Below are 17465 nucleotides of genomic sequence, written 5' to 3' on the forward strand. Positions count from 1 at the left end.
TCTCTTCCTCTTCCTCGTTTTCTTGACTGAGCACCCAACTTTCTCCACCCGAGAGAGGTCTTGTCATGGACTAAAAACCTCTTTTCCACCAGTTATCCTCTACCCTATCGCAAGCCTCTGCCACACTACATTTATCCGGTTTGTCAGAGGCTCTCACAAGCTCAAAGTGTTCTATAGGCACTAGCTAACAATTATTTAATCATTTGACAGATGCTTGCAGTTTTTGGCACGAGAATCCCCTGTGTCGCCACACAAGCTTACCGAGGGCCCCAAATCCACGATCCATCCTCACCAGACAACATGACCAACCACGCATCCCAGACCGCCGAGTCCCCATCGGGACGTTCCGCCCAAGCGATTCGCCATTGGAGACCGGTGGTTGAGCACGAAAGAGCTATAGAACGAGAACAAAGGAGAGCCGATATTTCGGAGGCTGACAATCGCCTGCTGCGTGAGCGTCTCGAAATGACTCGCATGGGAAGTCTCACGTTCTGGCCTTTCGGCAGAATCGGCCAGCAGGCAGACAACCAAACCGCCAGTATTGGGGAGATGCAGGCTGAGAACTTCCGTCTTCGCCAGCAGCTCGAAAAGAAAACCTCGTCCATTGATACCTACATGAAGGGTCAAGAGCAAGCCAAGGCCAGAGTGAGCGAGCTTGAAAAGAAGAACTCGAGCTTGGAACGCCAAGTCGAGAAGATTCAAGCCGGAGTGTGCGAGCTGGAAGAAAACAATTCGCACTTGAAACGCCAAGTTGAGAAGGGTCAGAAAGACTACGAGATTGATATTAAACAGCACGCCCACTACATCCACAAACTCGAACACAAGATCAAGGCCTTGAAAGAGCAGGTTGCCGCTAGGGATGTTGTCAACGCCGGAAGTCAGCGCATCGCCAACGCCAGCAAGGTCTCTGACGACGCCATTCTCGCCATTTGGAACCAGATGGCGTACAACGTCCGAAGCATCGTTGCGTCTCTTCTCACACAGTGTCCCTCCAAAGAAGAGGTGACAGGTATTGTGAAGCTCGTCCCCTGCGAGGTTTCCAAATTTATCAAAGCCGACTTCGCCCTCCTCCAAAATGACGACATTAGATCGTCAGTTGTGGAGAGATATCTTTGGCAGTCAGCATCTGATGTAATCAAAGGTGGTAGCTATGACCGAACTCCAGATGTCTGGGGAGGCTTTGCAGGAACCCATCTTCAGCTGGCGTTCGATGCCATGCTCGGTAAGCCCACCGCCTCCCCACCCCAAGCAAGCTTCACTGCAACAGATCTTCCCAATACTGATAGTGCGAACTGCCAGGTTCTCAAAACAAAGATGTTGAGTCACTTCTTCGCTGGAAAGCTGAAGGCTCCAGTATGATTGAGAAGACCATAGGTGTCGACAAGAAAGCCCTCAGCGACCTGGTCAAAGAGCAAACCCACGCCTTCTCCATCTTCATGCCCCGAGACAAGCAGAAGGATCCGTCGACCTGGAAGGAACTCTGTGAAGACATCGGAAAGGTTTTCGATCAGGCTGTTCAGCTCCGCTCAATTTTCATGTGTTCCAGAGCTCATTTCGAGGTTCGATGGGTTGAAGATCCCAGCAGATCAAAGAACAAAACCCTCTTCTACAGAGCGGAGTCGATGGATGCGGAGGCGTGGGAGGTTGAACTCAACGAAAAGACCGTCGTTTATTTCGGTATTTCGCCGGGCCTCCTGAAGTCTGGCACCGCAAACGGTGTTGATTACGACAAGAGCAAACTGCTGGTCAAGGACCGGGTGGTTTGCAAGTAGAAGAGGGAAAGGCATGTCAACAGAGTAATCCGAGGCTCTAACCACGATAAATCGATTCATTGCGACAAGCAAGGAATGACACCAGACGGCCGGGAAAAGGAGCCGCTTACTAATCAAAGCACCCTCGCTCTTGGCATACCAGCAGGTCTCGTCCAGTGGAGGGCACAGCCGGTGGCGAACACTACCTCCAAACTGTTCGCAACTAGGCTGCCGCGAGTCTGGGAATCGCTTTCATTGTTGGGGAGAAATTGTTCTGGGGGAGATGTGGAATTCGGGGACGTCCATGCAAGGTCCATTTGCTTTTCAGATACATTGCTCGTGGACGACAAGGTCCCATAATGAGAAACGTCTCCACGCGCATTAAGCTATTGATGAAGGGGGAAAAAACAATGCGATTCCGAGTCCCTTCATGTAGTGAAACATTCTCTTGAGCACGACATCACTCTCTGCAGTGGTGATTGTGGCTGTTGCACACGGGACACAAAAGTTCAAAGTGACCCTCGAGGATGTGTGAAACAGTAACAATCGACAACACAACGTGGATTCGCCCCAAGTCCCACCTCGTTTTTCAAGTACACGCTCTTATGTTGACTTACTTGCTTTCTAATGTCATCTTGACCTATCCGTCATAGGTACTATTTTGCATTTATGTCGCGATGCATGCCACGGAAACTTGAGCCAAGAAATCACGTTTGAGCGGCCACAACGGTGGATGAGACTGGAACACTTCGCTTCAGACCATGATAAGTCAGACTACCCACTTTTCGGCACCCCCCCCATTTCGGCACCCCAAAAATGCCTCAAATGCCTCATCACCAGAACATACCCCTCAACTTTCAACATCAACAACATTTTCTATACTTATGCGAATAACCTCATTTTTTCCTCAGAGCTTCTTTTCGACCTTATGGGCCAGTATACCGAAGATGAAGTCAATCAGGCCCTTGACGCAATAACCAACGGCATGCCCATTAAGAGGGCTGGTCAGGTGTATGGCATCCCAAGATCAACACTTCAGTATCGGATTAAGGGCACTCAACCAAGGTCAATTGCCTTTTCTGACCTGCAGAGACTTTCTGTTAGTCAGGAGGCTAAACTGGCTGAATGGGTTCGCATTCAGCATGCCCTTGGTGTTGCCCCAACCCATCTGCAAGTGAGGCTATTCGCAGAAAGGATCCTCCATGCCATGGGGGATACAGAGCCTATAGGAAAAGGCTGGATCCAAGCCTTCTTGAAGAGGAATCCATCAGTCAAGGTCCAGAGAAGTCGCCCTATCGATTCTAGGCGTGTTAATGGGGCATCTACTGAGGTCATCAGGGACTGGTTCAAACTACTCGCCATACCAGAGATCACCAGCATCAAACCAGCTAATAGATACAACATGGATGAGACTGGTATCCTTGAGGGCCAGGGATCTAATGGGCTGGTGCTGGGCATGTCTGAGACGAAGTCTGTACGTAAGAAACAGCCTGGATCAAGGGCATGGGTATCCATCATCGAATGCATCTCTGCCCTGGGCCATGTTCTGAATCCCCTCGTTATCTATAAGGGCAAGGCAGTCCAGCAGCAGTGGTTTCCTCTAGACCTTGGCCCTTATGAAGGATGGCAATTCACTGCAACGGAGAATGGATGGACTTCAGATGCCACTGCAGTTGAATGGCTGCAGAAGGTCTTCATCCCTCAGACTCTTCCTCAGGGCAAGGAGGTCAGGCTGCTGATCATGGATGGACATGGGAGTCATACAACGACTGACTTTATGTGGTTATGCTATATAAACAACATCCATCTATTGTTCTTACCGCCACATACCTCCCATGTCCTCCAGCCACTTGATCAGTCAGTCTTCAGCCCTGTCAAGGCAGCCTATAGGAAGGAGCTTGGATACCTTGGTCAGTGGAATGATTCAACTGTTGTAGGCAAGAGGAACTTTATAGGCTGTTATCAGAAGGCTCGTACTGCAGGTATGACGATGCAGAACATTAGAAGTGGTTGGAAATGGACAGGGTTATGGCCTGTCTCTATGGCGAAGCCTCTGATGAGCTCCCTACTGCTCCCATCAACACCAGCAGCATCAGGATCATCTGATCAGGTCAGCAAAGGGCAGTCTGGAGGCAAGGAAGCTGAAGGATGGGTATCTGCGTCATCTGCAGTGGCATGGTCGACGCCAAGGAAGATGAAGGATCTAGCTGGGCAGTTGAAGCTATTCACAGAGCTGGAGAATGATGCCTTTACTCAACGCCTTCTATTCAGGAAGGTAAAAAAAGGCTTCAGCGAGCAGGCATATGAGCTGGCAAATACCCAGCAGAAACTGGAGCTTCTGCAGGCCCAAGTCACCAATACTGCAGTAAGGAAAAGAAGGGCAGTCCAGCTGGATCCTAACACTAAGTTCGCCAACATCAAAGACATCCAGCAGGCGCAACTTAAGGCTGGGGAAAAAGAGGATGATGCAGCCGAATCCAGCGACTCTGAATACCCTAGTGAAGCTGAAAACTGTATTGTTGTTGCATCTAGAAGAAGTCAATGATTAATTGAAGTCGACGAGTATGATGGGAATAGCTTCATTTTTGGGGTGCCGAAATGGGGGGGGTGCCGAAAAGTGGGTAGTCTGACTTAATCATTGAATCATGACTGAAAGTAGGTTGAAATCATTATGGACAGCTTGGTTTGCAAATCACAAAGTATTGCGCAGCGCGTTGTACTATCAGCCCATCTTTAGCAATGCTTAAACACCAAACACACAGTCCAGGTTCTGAGAAGAGGAGTTTGTAGTAAGTTGACAATAGCCACTGTGAAAAAGGCATCTACCAATGGGATCATACAGACAGTTGGGCAAAAAATGACACAGCAAGACACACAGCCAACCCCGTGATGAGCCAGGATGCTGAAGATGGGTTACGGCGCGCCGAACTCTCGCCGATTCCGAAAAGACCGGATCGAATCTCCCCAAAGGATTCCGGCTCACGGCTGCCTTCGGTGACGTTGCTAGCGAGGATGCAGCGGAAGACAGTATAGTCCGACTTTACTTCGCCATCGTCATACTGGTACAGGAGCATCATGGGGAAGACTTTGGTAAGGGCCTCGTCGTAAGCCGCCCGCAAGCCTACCTCTGTCAGATTCGAGTGGGGACCCGGGCTCGCCGATACTTCGTAACTATGCTTCTCGGCCGAGAACTCCAAGGTGTCTTTCACGGGCGTGTTAGCTCAGGCTCAGCGACAGCCTCCGCGCTGCCAGTCGTTGGATGGGTGGAGCTTACTGGTCATGACCATGACGTCGGATACAGCTCCGGGGCAGCCTTCGGGCAATTCGCCGCCCCAAAGCCAGCACCCCGTGTCCAAAAGCTTTTGTCTCAAGCCCGAAATACACTCCTCGGATATGACTTCGTTGCAAGCCCCGTCGGGGTCTTGGTGCAGCTGCTCGATTTCCTCTACCGACCACCGATTCCCTAGCCACACGACGGCGCACGTTGTCCAGTCCTCGGGAGACGTCGAGGCCGAGTCGGGGTTCTCGAACGCGTCTTCGGGCGCGTTGATGTAGATGTACTGCGGGTTGCCCCTGGGCTGGGAGGAGCTCCCTGTGTTGCTCGTGGTGTTTGTCGCGACGGCGATGTTGATGCTCCAGCCGTTGCCCTCGCCGACCTCGTCGTCTGGAGGATGATCCATGGGCTTCGTTATGTCGATTCCGCGAAACGGCCAGCTTCCCGTCGCATTCGCGTGGACCACGGCGTCCCGTACGTTGTTTGACGTTCGGTTGGTGCGGTCGGGGAGGGGTGGCAAGCCGGGAGGGGAGTCTTCGCCAGCTTCGGCTTGCGCGCCGAGGCTGACCATCAAGGCATATGGGATGAGGCGCCGAAAGACCAGCATGGTGAGAGGTTCGTTGGAAGATGAACCAGATGTTTTGACTGATAATGTTACAAGGGGTTTTGCGTGGACGTGGTATGTGAGCGAGCGTGGCTGTGACTTGGCGAGTTCGATGAGAGAACCACCGGTTCTTAGACGTTGTTTTTATCGGTACGTTTTACTTTCTCTTGGAAGTTTCCATCATCGCAAAAGCCTACATCAATACAAGTTTTCCGGGTCCAGTGACGTGAACCAAGCCCCGGGTCTCTCGCGTAGTCCCGATGATCTGCGCGGCGTAGCTCCTCGGCGTTCAGCCGCCATAGGCCCACGCCAACTTGTCACCAACTGCCCGAAACCCCTTAACTGGTCGGGCGACGCTACGTAATTACCAAGGCTTAAACGAAGCGTTGGTTGCTCTGGGCGTGGCTCGTGTCAACAACCTCGAGTTCGAAGGTCGTATTGAGTGGCATCATGCGTTAAGCAGACGGTCACGACATTCCATTGTCATCCAAAACACTGGTCATTTCGCGGTGTCAAGAGACTCATCGTGTTTCTGTGGTTTAAGAGCTTTAAACTTACACATCCACCTACTTCTGTTGAGAGGTCCTCAGCTCCGTGATATCCCACACAAGACATATATCGTAGGTAATACATTTGATACAACATGGGTAGCCTTTCAACAATACGTGTTCTATCAATTAACTAGGCTAGAATATGCCTTCCATACTCAAGCCTGCCACAAGTCAGAGAAAATGATACACCCATTTTACCATATAAAAAGCAGCATTCATGACCGTGTCTTGACTCAAACGCCAAACGCGTCCTCGAGCAACCTCTCCTCCTCCCGCTGGTGAACCTTCTTCGACCCCGTCGCCGCCGCCGCCCCCGTCCCGCGGCCGGCGTACACGATCCTCCGGCCCCTCAACGTATCCGACTCTCCCGTCACGGTCTCGAGCCGATCGCGCATGTACTGCCAGGCGCCGCCGTTGTGCGGCTCCTCCTGCGCCCACACGACCGTTTCGGCGGCCGGGTACGACTCAAGGTTCTCGCGGACGGCGGCCCAGGGGAACGGGTGGAGCTCCTCAACGCGCGTGATGGCGACGTCCCGGATGTTTCTGGCCTCGCGGTGCTTGTGCAGCGCGGCGTAGACCTGTCCACTGCAGAGGATCACGCGCTTGATCTCGTTCCGGGGGACGAGGGAGCCGCCGTCGTGTTCCGGGTCCGCGAGGACGGGTTGGAAGGTGGAGCTGCCCGTCAGCTCCTGGACGGATGAGCGGGCGAGGGGGTGGCGGAGGAGAGACTTGGAGAAGAAGACAATGAGGGCTACATCTTTGTTAGCAATGTCTATGATGGCATGAAGGAGCGGCATGACTTACGCTTCTTCTCGGGCGAGTGAACCTGTCTCCTCAGCGCGTGGAACAGGTTCGCCGGCGTCGTCATATACACGACCCGGATATTACACTCCCTCTGCGCCGCCTGCAGGTCAACAGGCCAGCTCCTCGGATCCTCGCTCCCCAGCTCCAGGAACCGGCCCAGCCTCGCGGACGAGTGCTCCGGCCCCTGGCCGTCGTACCCGTGCGGCAGCGAGACGACGAGGCCGGACCGCAGCAGCCACTTGGCCTCGCCCGAGGCGACGAACTGGTCGACGACGACCTGTGCGTTGTTGACGAAGTCGCCGAACTGCGCCTCCCAGACGACGAGGGCGTCCGGCGCCGCGAGGGAGTAGCCGTACTCGAACCCGAGCACGCCGAACTCGCTAAGTGGGGAGTTGACGGCCGTGTACGCCGCCTGCCGGGACTGGTCCGGTCCCGACTCCGGCATCAGGTTGTTCAGGGGCGTGTGCTTGGCGTGGGTGACCTGGTCGTGGAGGACCGAGTGGCGGTGGGAAAAGGTGCCGCGCTCGACGTCCTGGCCGCTGATGCGGACGGGCTTGCCTTCCAGCAGCAGCGAACCGAAGGCGAGGGCTTCTGCGGTGGCCCAGTCGATGACTCCGGCGTCGATGGCCTGCTTCTTGGCGGCGAGGATCCGTTGGAGGTTGCGGTGGAGGTGGAATCCATTCGGGACGCTGGTGATTGCTTGTGCCACGGAAGATATGGTAGACTCATCGACGGCCGTGGAAGTCGGAGCAGCAGTGGCGGGTGTCCGTAACGATGCCTCAGTGATATCAAGAGAAGAAGTCTTTTCCGCGGGCTGCTTGCTCCTCGCCAGCTTTTCTTCGAGCTGTTCCCATACCCAAGCTTTTTGTTCTTCGACGGCCTCGGCGGACACGGCCCCCTCGCGGACGAGCTTCTCGGCGTAGAGCTCGAGCAGCGGTTTCTGATCGGCGATCCTCTGGTACATCTCGGGCTGCGTGAAGCTCGCCTGGTCGATCTCGTTGTGGCCGAAGCGGCGGTAGCAGACGACGTCAACGACGATGTCGCAGCGGAACGCGGCTCGCCAATCGGCGGCGAGCCGGGCGACGAAGACCACGGCCTCCGGGTCGTCGGCGTTGACGTGGACGACGGGCGCCTCGACGTACTTGGCCAGGTCGGTGCAGTAAGGCGTCGAGCGCGAGTCGGCGGCGTCTGTCGTGAAGCCGATCTGGTTGTTGACGACGAGCCGGACGGCGCCACCGACGTTGTATCCGGCGAGGCCCGAGAGGTTGAGGGTCTCGTACACGGGGCCCTGACCGGCGAAGGCGGCGTCGCCGTGGAGGGCGAGGAACATGACGCCGGACTGGTCGCTGATGCCGTCGGCTCTGGCGTGCTGGACTGCCTTGGCCTTGCCCTGTGCCACGGGGTCGACAGCCTCGAGGTGGGATGGGTTGGAGAGCATGGAGATGCCGACTGTCTTGCCCTCAACGGCCGTCGTCCTGTGTCCGTCCATGCCGAAGTGGTACTTGACATCGCCCGTCTGCCCGGCCTCGGCGTCGAACGTCTCGGTGCCGGCAAACTGCCGGAACAGCGTCTCAAAGTCTTTACCGTAGACGGTGCTCATGAGGTTCATCCGGCCGCGGTGGCAGCTCCCGACGACGATATCCCGCACGCCGTGGGCCTCGGCGCAACGGTCAATGAGGGCGGCGAGGCCGGCGGCGAGGCCCTCTGCGCCGTCCAGGCCGAACCGCTTCTCGTTGGGGAACTTGGCCGCCAGGAAGCGCTCGAGGGTCGTCGCCCAGATCAGCGTGTCGAGGATGCGCCTCTTCTCTTCGGCTGAGGGGGCGAGCTGGGGGTACGTCTCGACGCGCTGGCGGATCCAGTCTCGCTTCGCCGCGTCGGAGATGTGTTGGTACTCGACGCCGAAGGAGCCGCAGTAGATATCCTCGCAGGCGGCGATGATGTCACGGAGCTTCATGCTCCCTCGGCTTTCAGCGAGCTGGGGGAGGAGGTCTGGACCTAGGGGGATCTCGCGGTCCAGGTCTACGGAGGAGAAGCCGTACTTGTGCAAGTTTGACGCGCTGGGGATATCGGCGTGCGGCTGTGCTGTTGTGTTGCCGACGTCAGCCAGAGGGTTGATCTTGGCGGCCGTGTGGCCATGTTGTTCGAATGCTCGGACGATGTTCTGGGCTTTGAGGTAGTTCACCGAGCTGTTCGACTGGATACCAGAAGCGGGCGTCAGGGTTGGGGTGTGTCGTTCCGGCAGCAGACCGGGCGGCGACTGGAACGCTCGCGTCGAGTGTATCGAGGGGTCTTCCATCTTGCGGAAGTATGAGTGCCACGAAACGTGAACGCTCGAGGGGTTGGCTTTCCAGGCGGCGTACATCTCGTCGACGTAGTCAGCCGAGCCGCCGTGTAGGAAGGAATCTACTGGGCTCTGCGTCGTGTTAGGTGACGGACAGTGTCAGGAGTGCATTTCTGTGCGTGACGTTACCGGAGGAGCGTGGAGGTCGACCGCCTCCGCGGCCGTGGCATACGATCTGCCATTCTGTGGCGAGAATGTGCGAGTGCCACTGGTGAAGGAGGCCCGTTGTGTTCTTGTTGACAGGGTGCTGAGGTAGGGACATTGTCTGGCGCAGACCGGCGCCGGAGTTCGCGACGCGATGGTTGTCCTCCTCACGGTGCCTCGAAAGGCTGTGGATAGTGAACGAAGCATTTGCTGTGATGTTGTGCCAACGATGAAAAGGTGAGTCTCAACGCCAAAACAAACTCCTTTTCTTGCTCGTAACAAGCGGGAGGCATTCAATGAGATGGTAAATGTGAAAGATTTGGGAGAAGGGTGTGGATCGGGGGGAGAAACGTAGACACTGTCGCCATCACTGATGTAGGTCAAGGTCAATGATGGACGAGCGGAAATGCCAAGTGCCTGACTTATGCAAGTTCTCTGCCGTCATGAAACAATTCTTGAGGGCGAAGCATTCTTCGATAGAATGCAACATGCCTATGATAGCACTGAGTGTTTTATACAAGAATCACCTTGCCAGGCGAATACTATGAGGGCAAGTCATAGACTGACGTTGTGTTGATTTTGCTTCTGGCTTTGCCGGTCAATATTATTGCTAAAGTCAACCGCTGGAGGCACATTGGGCATTCGCCAGTGTCAGCTCAAGGATTCTTAGCCGAGTGGGCGGCTCGAGGCAACTAACTGATACAACCCAGAGCTCGGCTACTTGGGTGAATGTGAAGGGGGACTTGTGGTCTCTTGGAAGAGTTGCAGTTGGCCCTCGGATGTCGAAGCCGAAGGGTGACCCGCCCTAGAAAATGGGTTACTTCGCTTGCCGGAACACGACTCCGACAAGGCAAAGGGGGTTTGCAAAGGGGGTTTCTGCTAGCTCCTTCAACAACAAATGGAGCCAAATGAGACTAAACTTGATGTGCTCGAGGGTGGGGGAGGATGAGTAAACCCTTGGCACTGATACGCGGGTTTGGTTAGGATGGGTGGGCTCTTTTGTTCATGTCATGGCCTCACTTGAGCCCCCACTGACGATGATGAGCGGCAGCGAGCGGGAACAAGGATCGACGCGATGAGTGGAAAACTGGAATGATGACACGGCGAAAGAACAGGATGCTGAATGCTGGAATCTCTAAATGTACCATCTACAACCGAAATCCACAAGATGCTGCAGTTTACGCCCCCCCAATGCCCGCATGCTGATGATGCCTGATGCCATCAGCCTGATCCCGCCCACTTACAAAGTAAAATACAGAATTGTTGGTTGGTTGTTAGTGCACTACGCGCATCCACCGGTCTAGTAGTCTCTCGCCAGCAGACTCTTTAAGCGCAGTCTCTCTCTCTCACACACACTCTCTCACACTCTCTCACTCACTCTCTCTATATGTACCTTGGGATGTGTACGGTGTAAGTACGTCTCGGACAAAGGAAAAATTATGCAAGGAGAAGGCGGGCGGGGTCCTCGATGTAGCTCTTGACGATGTTGAGGAAGGTGACAGCTTCGCGGCCGTCGATGAGGCGGTGGTCGTAGGTGACGGTGATGTACATCATGGGCCTGATCTCGAGCTTGCCGTCGACGACGACGGGGCGGTCCTTGATGCCGTTCATGTTGAAAACGGCGGCCTGGGGGTAGTTGATGACGGGGGTGCCGAAGAGCGAGCCGAAGATGCCGGGGTTGCTGATGGAGAAGTTGCCGCCCTCGAGATCGGCCATGGCGAGCTTGCTGTCGCGAGCCTATGATTTGGTCAGTACATGTTGGATATGTAAATGTATGTATAGCTGCCCCCCTTGTGGGAGGAGGAACGGTGACCCAAGAGGCAGCTCAAAAACAACTCACCTTGGCGGCCAGCTCGGCGACGCCGCGCTCGATGCCGATGATGTCGAGGGAGTCGACGTTGCGCAGGACGGGGGTGATGAGGCCCTTGGGCGCCGACACGGCGATGCTGATGTCGACGTAGTCGCGGTAGGTGATGATCTCCTTCTCCGTGTCGATGGAGGCGTTGAGCTGGGGCACCTGCTGGGCGGCGAGGCAGGTGGCCTTGGTGAAGGCGCCCATGTATCCCAGGCGCACGCCGTGGCGCTTCATGACGTCCTCCTTGTTCTTGGCGCGCCAGGCCATGAGGGCCGACATGTCGACCTCGTTGATGGTGGTCAGCGAGGCCGTCATGTTCTGGGACTGCTTGAGCTTGGAGGCGATGGTCTTGCGCATGCGCGAGAGCTTCTCGGTGCGCTCGCCGCGGGAGAAGGCGCCGGTCGAGCCGAAGGGGACGGCGGGCTGGTCGGCGGGCTTTTGGGGAGCGGGCGCGGGCTTGGCGGTGGTGTCCTTCTTGGCCTCCTGCTGCTTGGGGGCCTCGGGTTCCTTCTTCTGCTCCTGGGCCGCCGGGGCGGCGGGCTCGGGTTTGCTCTCGGGCTTGCTCTCGGGCTCGGGCTTCTTCTCTTGGGTCTTCTCGGGCTTCGCGTCGTCCTTCTTGGCGTCGGCCGGGGCGGCGCCAGTCTCCATGCGGGCGAGCTTCTGGCCGACCTCGACGGTGTCGCCCTCGGCGACGAAGAGCTCGACGATGGTGCCCTCTTCCGGGGCGTTGACGGCGACGTCGATCTTGTCCGTCTCGATGCTGGCGACCTCCTCGTCGGCCTCGACGCGGTCGCCGACCTGCTTGCCGATGGAGGCGACGGTGCCCTCGGTGATGGACTCGGCCATTTGCGGGACGGTGATGATGACCTCGCCGTGCTGGATGCGCGTCGTGCTGAAGGAGCGGTACTGGGAGGCGGCGAGGGCGGGGTATGCGCGGGGGATCGATCTCGTCTTGGTCGTCGTCGTGGTGTTTCGCGTTGCGGTGACGAGGGATCGGGAGGACGATGCTTTTGAGGCGGCGTTGGCGATGTGGGAGTTGGCGACGGAGGCTAGTCTGGTCGCGGGTTTGGCCATGCGGCCGACGGCCTGGAGCTGGGGGCGCATCATGATGGCGGTTGTGGAGGAGACGGAGAGCGGTGTAGGAAGGGAACCGAGGAGGAGGGGAGATCGAATGGAAGCAGCGATGTTTTCGCTGGCGGTGTTTTGGGTGGTGTGTTGACGAGAAGGTGGAAAAAGAGTCGCGGGAAAATGTCGAAGGAAAATTGAGGTTGGAGCTTCCTGCGTGCGTGTGACAGAATCAGCCGCCGCTTTTAGTCAGGTGCTATTGGTTATGGGGTAGGGGGGGGGGGGGGGGGGGGGTGACACCTGTTGTGGATTCCCCCCTTTTTCTTTCTAGAATGCCTACCTAATTGAAGTGGTCAATTCAGCAAGTTCAGTGTTGAGCTTGGAGACAGTTTAATTCACTTTGTAAAATACTTTTAAGTTTTGGAAATGTCACGAGGCTCTGTATTCCATTATGTCGGCCACAACGTAAATTTAGTGATGCTAGAAGCAACCTTGTCTGAAGGCAGATGCCCTTCACCTAGCGGTTGCCACACTGAATACAACAATATTGATTCTTGGAAAGCAATTGTTAGGAACAGTTTTAGGAAGTGCGCACATGCCTTGCCAGTGATTCTATTCAACGATGATCTTCTCTAGAGCATGTATTGGTCTACCTCAGGCTGAGGTCAAGGACGTCGCAACTGATAGGCAACATCCAGATCACCAATGAGCGAGACAAGCTTATGGTTAAAAAGCCTAACAAACATTTTATCGACAGCATGTAACCAAGCCCTCCAGGTAGTTTCCTACATCTTATCTGGAAGAAACAACGGCGTATCACGGCCTTACAGTCCTTGCTAAAGCGGCGGCGGCCTCGGTGTAGCCCGGTAACGCGGGTGGGAAGAAACCGGAAGGCCGCCGCCTCCGTGCCGCGGACAAGCTCCGCCTAAGTGGGTCCACACATCGCTCAGCTTGCAAAAGAAAGCTTCATCATTGGTCAATGGCTGGGCTGCGTCGAGTCTTGAGGGTCTGGGTGGATCCAGTACGTACCTGCTTACGGCATTTCTCAGACAGGGGTTTTCGGCTTCTTCACAGCTTGTCCCGGCGGCCAGACGGCTTCTTCCCCTTGTTTACATCTGGTGGTCCCAGTAATTGCTGCTCTGTATCCGTACAGATTCTCCGTATCTGTATCTGTATCCGCATCGGTGGAGAGGCCATTCTATTGTCCGCGGTGGACTCTTGCTTTTCCTCATTTGGGATGATGGAGACCCTCCCCATGCGTGTGTTAGTTAGTCAGCGAACCTCGGCTTGGGAGTGCGCCGCCAAGACAAGACGAGAGAGAAAAGTGAAAAGTTGAGGCTATCCAGAACTCACGATCCCCTACTCAGCATCAGATTGGTTGAACAGGCTCAAACAAAGTCGCAAGCTACACAAGCTACACAAGCTCACACGGTACAATGGCGGAGAAGCACCAAACCAATGCCGCCGGCGCCAGGACCGTCTACTTGACGATTTACAACGCCCTCTTTGCCTCCCTCTGGGCCTCCATCCTCTACACCGTCGTCACCACCGCCGCTTCGGGCGGCAAGCTCGCCGTTTACGACGCCGCCGAGGCCCGCGCACGATGGGTGCAGACCCTTACTCTCATTGAGGTTGTGCACTCCGCCGTCGGTAAGTGCCTCACGACAACGACGACGACGACCACCACCACTCCCCTTTCTCACATGTCGAGTTGAAGCTCGATGTGATGACCGAGAGACACAGGAATGACTGACTGACTAACTGAACCCCCCCAGGACTCGTCCGGTCCCCCGTCAGCACCACCGCCATCCAGGTTGTTGCCCGCACCATCATCGTCTGGATGGTCTGCTACAGCTTCCCCGAGTCCACCGCCCCGTCCGCCGCCTACGTCGCGCTGCTGCTGTCCTGGGCCGTCGCCGACACCGTCCGCTACGCCTACCTGGCTCTGAACCTCCATGGTAAGGCTTCGGACGCCCTCGTCTGGCTGCGGTGAGTCTATTCGTGTCGGAGATCCTGTGAATGACAGCTGCTGACCATGGCAGCTACACCATGTTCTACCCCCTTTATCCCATCGGCATCTCCTCCGAGTTCTGGCTGCTGTACCTCGCCATCGAGCCTGCCAGCCGCGTGAGCGCCGTGCTGCCCCCCATCTTCTACTTTTGCCTGTGCCTTTACGTACCGGGTAAGTTCATTGGCTTCATTTCCGTTTCTCCTGTGCGTCATTCTGTGCGGCGAGCTGACATCTTCAACCCCCGCGCCAAAGGATCGTACACCATGTACACCTACATGATCAAGCAGCGCAAGAAGACGCTGTCGAGGTCGAGCAAGTCGCAGTAGATGTATTCAGTTAGCTCCGGCTGCTGCCCAATCGTCGAGCACCTAGCCAGCCCGACTCATATTGAACCAAATGGGGTTTCGGCTGCAAGACCCGAGGGACATCCATGGACCAGTCGTCTTCATCGAGCCAGTCCAGCTAAAGACGCTTCGGTTATTCATGCAAGTGTCTTTGTCCCACGACTCACTTCTGGAGCTGCAGGACGCATTGCTTGCATAGGCCGGTATTCCAGGGCACTTGGTCTTCTAGGCTGGGAAAGCTGTCATGGATATGATCTGTTGTCCTGATTACATACATCACAATATTACTCGGATGCCTTTGCATGCGCTGTCTATATTTTATCCTCAAGGAAAACAAGTGCATAGGAATCCCACAATTCATGCATTGATACTCCACGCAAATAAGGCACTCTCTACATGACAGCAACTTCACAGGCTGTACCTGAACGCCTTGTCCTGCACGTCCGTCAGATCCGAGTCCACCGCGACGCCCATCTGCACCGCCTCCGCGCCGCTGCCGCCGTGCCCGCCGGCGTCGTACTCGTAGCGCCCCTCGGCCGCGAGCGCGTCCCGCCGCGCGTTCTCCCTGCGCAATGCGGCCCCGTAGACGCCGTAAGTGACGACGAGCGCCGCCCAGCTCGCGATGCTGAGGACGCAGCCCTTGGTGTACCGCGGCGCGTCGGCCTCGGTCCAGGCCTGCGGCGAGACGATGCAGCCGACGCAGTAGACGACGAAGAAGCCGGCGCTGACGACCGACTTCTTGGTGTTGCCCTTGACGTTGGAAGCCATCATGGATGCCGACGAGCTGAGCAGCGCGCTGCAGCAGGCCGCGAGCCAGGTGCTCGCCACGATGGCCCATTCGGCGCCCTTGAGGGGCAGCGCGAGGAGCATGGCGGAGCCGAGGAGCGGCACGAGCGAGAGGCCCATGGAGGTGTAGACGCGCGTGCCGGGGAAGAAGCGCGGGATCAGCGCGCTGGCCCAGATGGTGACGAAGCTGATGGCGCCGCCGGGGAGGCCGACAAGCATGGTCGTGAAGGGGGAGTAGCCGAAGCCGTTGATGACGAGCGAGGAGAACTAGAAGCAAGCTGGTGTTAGCGACGCGTCGTTACGATATACTGCGCAAGTGAACAAGGGACCGGCTGGACTCACCTTGAGAATAGGCGTCGTGAGGGTGATGCAGAGCGCCATCATCATGTACATCCACGTCACCGGCTGCCGCAGCGCCTCGAACATCTGCTTCGCGTTGAACTCGGCCCGGTCCCGGGTCCCGCGGTCGAGCGCCAGCCGGCGCGTGGCCACCTCCCTCTCCCTCTCGCTCAGGAACCAGGCCGTCGTCGTGTCCCGCGGCATGAGCGCGCAGAAGGCGATGCCGCACGCCGACGTCAGCCCGCCGCTGACGAGGAACATGACGCGCCACCGGTCCATGGCCAGCCCCGCGGCGCCGCCGATGCCGTACATCATCAGGCCCCCCAGAACCTGCGAGACGCCCGACATGGAGACCCAGGTGGCGACGCGGACCGGGTGCTCGCGGCGGCGGTACCAGTTGGACGTGATGACGATGAAGGCGGGCGAGACGGCGCCCTCGGCGAAGCCGAGGAAGAAGCGGGCGGCGGCGAGCCCGCGGAAGTCGCGCGCCGCGCCGAGGCACATCTCGACGCCGCCCCAGACGACGATGGTGACGCCGACGAAGAGCGTGATGGGCAGCCGGCCCATGAGGTAGGCGGCCGGGTACTCGGAGCAGAGCTGGCCGAAGTAGAAGGGCGAGATGGCCCACGAGTAGTCCTGGCCCGTCAGCCAGAGGTCCTGGCGGAGGCCGAAGACGGAGGCGTAGTTGATGGACTGCTTGTCAAGGTCTAGGAGGAGGATAGAGAAATGGTGTCAGACTGAGATTCGTTTACTTGAAGAATTGACGGGGGGGGGGAGGGGAAGGGTCAATGCTCACACTGGAAGAAGTAAACAAACGCCATGAGCGGCATCAGAACTCGGTCGAGCTTGCGGACAAGGGCGGCCTCCTCCTCGGGGTCGATCTGCTCAAAGGCGACGTGCTCCTCGTCTTGTTTCTTTCCCATCTCGAGCTCCTCAGCCAGGGCTGCCGGGGGGTCTTCCTTTTTGTTTGCCATGTTGCGGAATCCACCAGTATGTTGAAGTTACCAGTACTTTGGTTGACGACTCAAAGATTGATGTTGAAGGCTTGCTGGTTTCTCCTCGCCCCTGACTGAGACGATGTCTGCTATCAAGGAAGAGAGTCTTCGAAAGATACGGTCCTAGACATTGGATGAACTGGGAACCTCATCATGTTATATAGCCGGTTCGGGCTCTACTATGCTAGACTCTACTATGTACTACCGTTATCTGTTCTCACCCCCGCAAGCTCTCCATATCTTGGACCAAGTTTCTACCCCAGACCACAGACACCCAATCCGCCGTGGAGTCTGGAGAATGCGGGGTCTGCCCCGGATCTCCGCAAAGACATGAATAAAAAGAGGCAGTTGTGTTGGAGTGTGGTACAGGGTGCTGACCGATGCCAGTATGGTAAGCATCCGTCATGGTTGTGGGGGAGTCGTGCCGCGTTCGGAACCCGAAGCAACACACATCCTAGCTCACGGTCTTCCCTCTCGGCAACCATATCCGAGGCTCACGTAAAGCCTCCAACAGATCAGGGGCTTCTTTCAAGCATGGAACATGGCCATGGTAAGACGCCAGACTCATCCAGCTGGTCCAACACCACTCCAGAGATTCTAG

The 17465-nt window shown here is 56.7% G+C and overlaps 6 protein-coding genes across 6 annotated transcripts; 2 read left to right on the top strand and 4 right to left on the bottom strand.

The window, feature by feature from the left end:
- Positions 1–300: 300 nt before the first annotated feature.
- CH63R_00271 (uncharacterized protein) lies at positions 301–1772 on the top strand (the record flags this gene model as incomplete). The annotated part of the gene is made up of 2 exons (XM_018295246.1): positions 301–1222; positions 1300–1772. 2 exons carry the CDS (start codon positions 301–303, stop codon positions 1770–1772), a joined length of 1395 nt encoding a protein of 464 aa, XP_018163608.1.
- A 2813-nt stretch (positions 1773–4585) lies between these two features.
- CH63R_00272 (uncharacterized protein) lies at positions 4586–5632 on the bottom strand (the record flags this gene model as incomplete). The annotated part of the gene is made up of 2 exons (XM_018295247.1): positions 4586–4953; positions 5026–5632. 2 exons carry the CDS (start codon positions 5630–5632, stop codon positions 4586–4588), a joined length of 975 nt encoding a protein of 324 aa, XP_018163609.1.
- A 781-nt stretch (positions 5633–6413) lies between these two features.
- On the bottom strand, positions 6414–9587 carry CH63R_00273 (Oxoglutarate dehydrogenase; the record flags this gene model as incomplete). Its single annotated transcript, XM_018295248.1, has 3 exons — positions 6414–6931; positions 6985–9397; positions 9498–9587. 3 exons carry the CDS (start codon positions 9585–9587, stop codon positions 6414–6416), a joined length of 3021 nt encoding a protein of 1006 aa, XP_018163610.1.
- A 1319-nt stretch (positions 9588–10906) lies between these two features.
- On the bottom strand, positions 10907–12431 carry CH63R_00274 (Dihydrolipoyllysine-residue succinyltransferase; the record flags this gene model as incomplete). Its single annotated transcript, XM_018295249.1, has 2 exons — positions 10907–11206; positions 11310–12431. 2 exons carry the CDS (start codon positions 12429–12431, stop codon positions 10907–10909), a joined length of 1422 nt encoding a protein of 473 aa, XP_018163611.1.
- Positions 12432–13825: 1394 nt separating this feature from the next.
- Positions 13826–14726, top strand: CH63R_00275 (Protein tyrosine phosphatase-like protein; the record flags this gene model as incomplete). The annotated part of the gene is made up of 4 exons (XM_018295250.1): positions 13826–14039; positions 14165–14378; positions 14432–14571; positions 14653–14726. 4 exons carry the CDS (start codon positions 13826–13828, stop codon positions 14724–14726), a joined length of 642 nt encoding a protein of 213 aa, XP_018163612.1.
- Positions 14727–15152: 426 nt separating this feature from the next.
- Positions 15153–16843, bottom strand: CH63R_00276 (Major facilitator superfamily transporter; the record flags this gene model as incomplete). Its single annotated transcript, XM_018295251.1, has 3 exons — positions 15153–15797; positions 15873–16576; positions 16666–16843. 3 exons carry the CDS (start codon positions 16841–16843, stop codon positions 15153–15155), a joined length of 1527 nt encoding a protein of 508 aa, XP_018163613.1.
- Between the last annotated feature and the right edge of the window lie 622 nt (positions 16844–17465).

This window comes from Colletotrichum higginsianum, chromosome 1 (assembly GCF_001672515.1).
Source record: "Colletotrichum higginsianum IMI 349063 chromosome 1, whole genome shotgun sequence".
In the NCBI taxonomy this organism is placed as follows: domain Eukaryota; kingdom Fungi; phylum Ascomycota; class Sordariomycetes; order Glomerellales; family Glomerellaceae; genus Colletotrichum; species Colletotrichum higginsianum.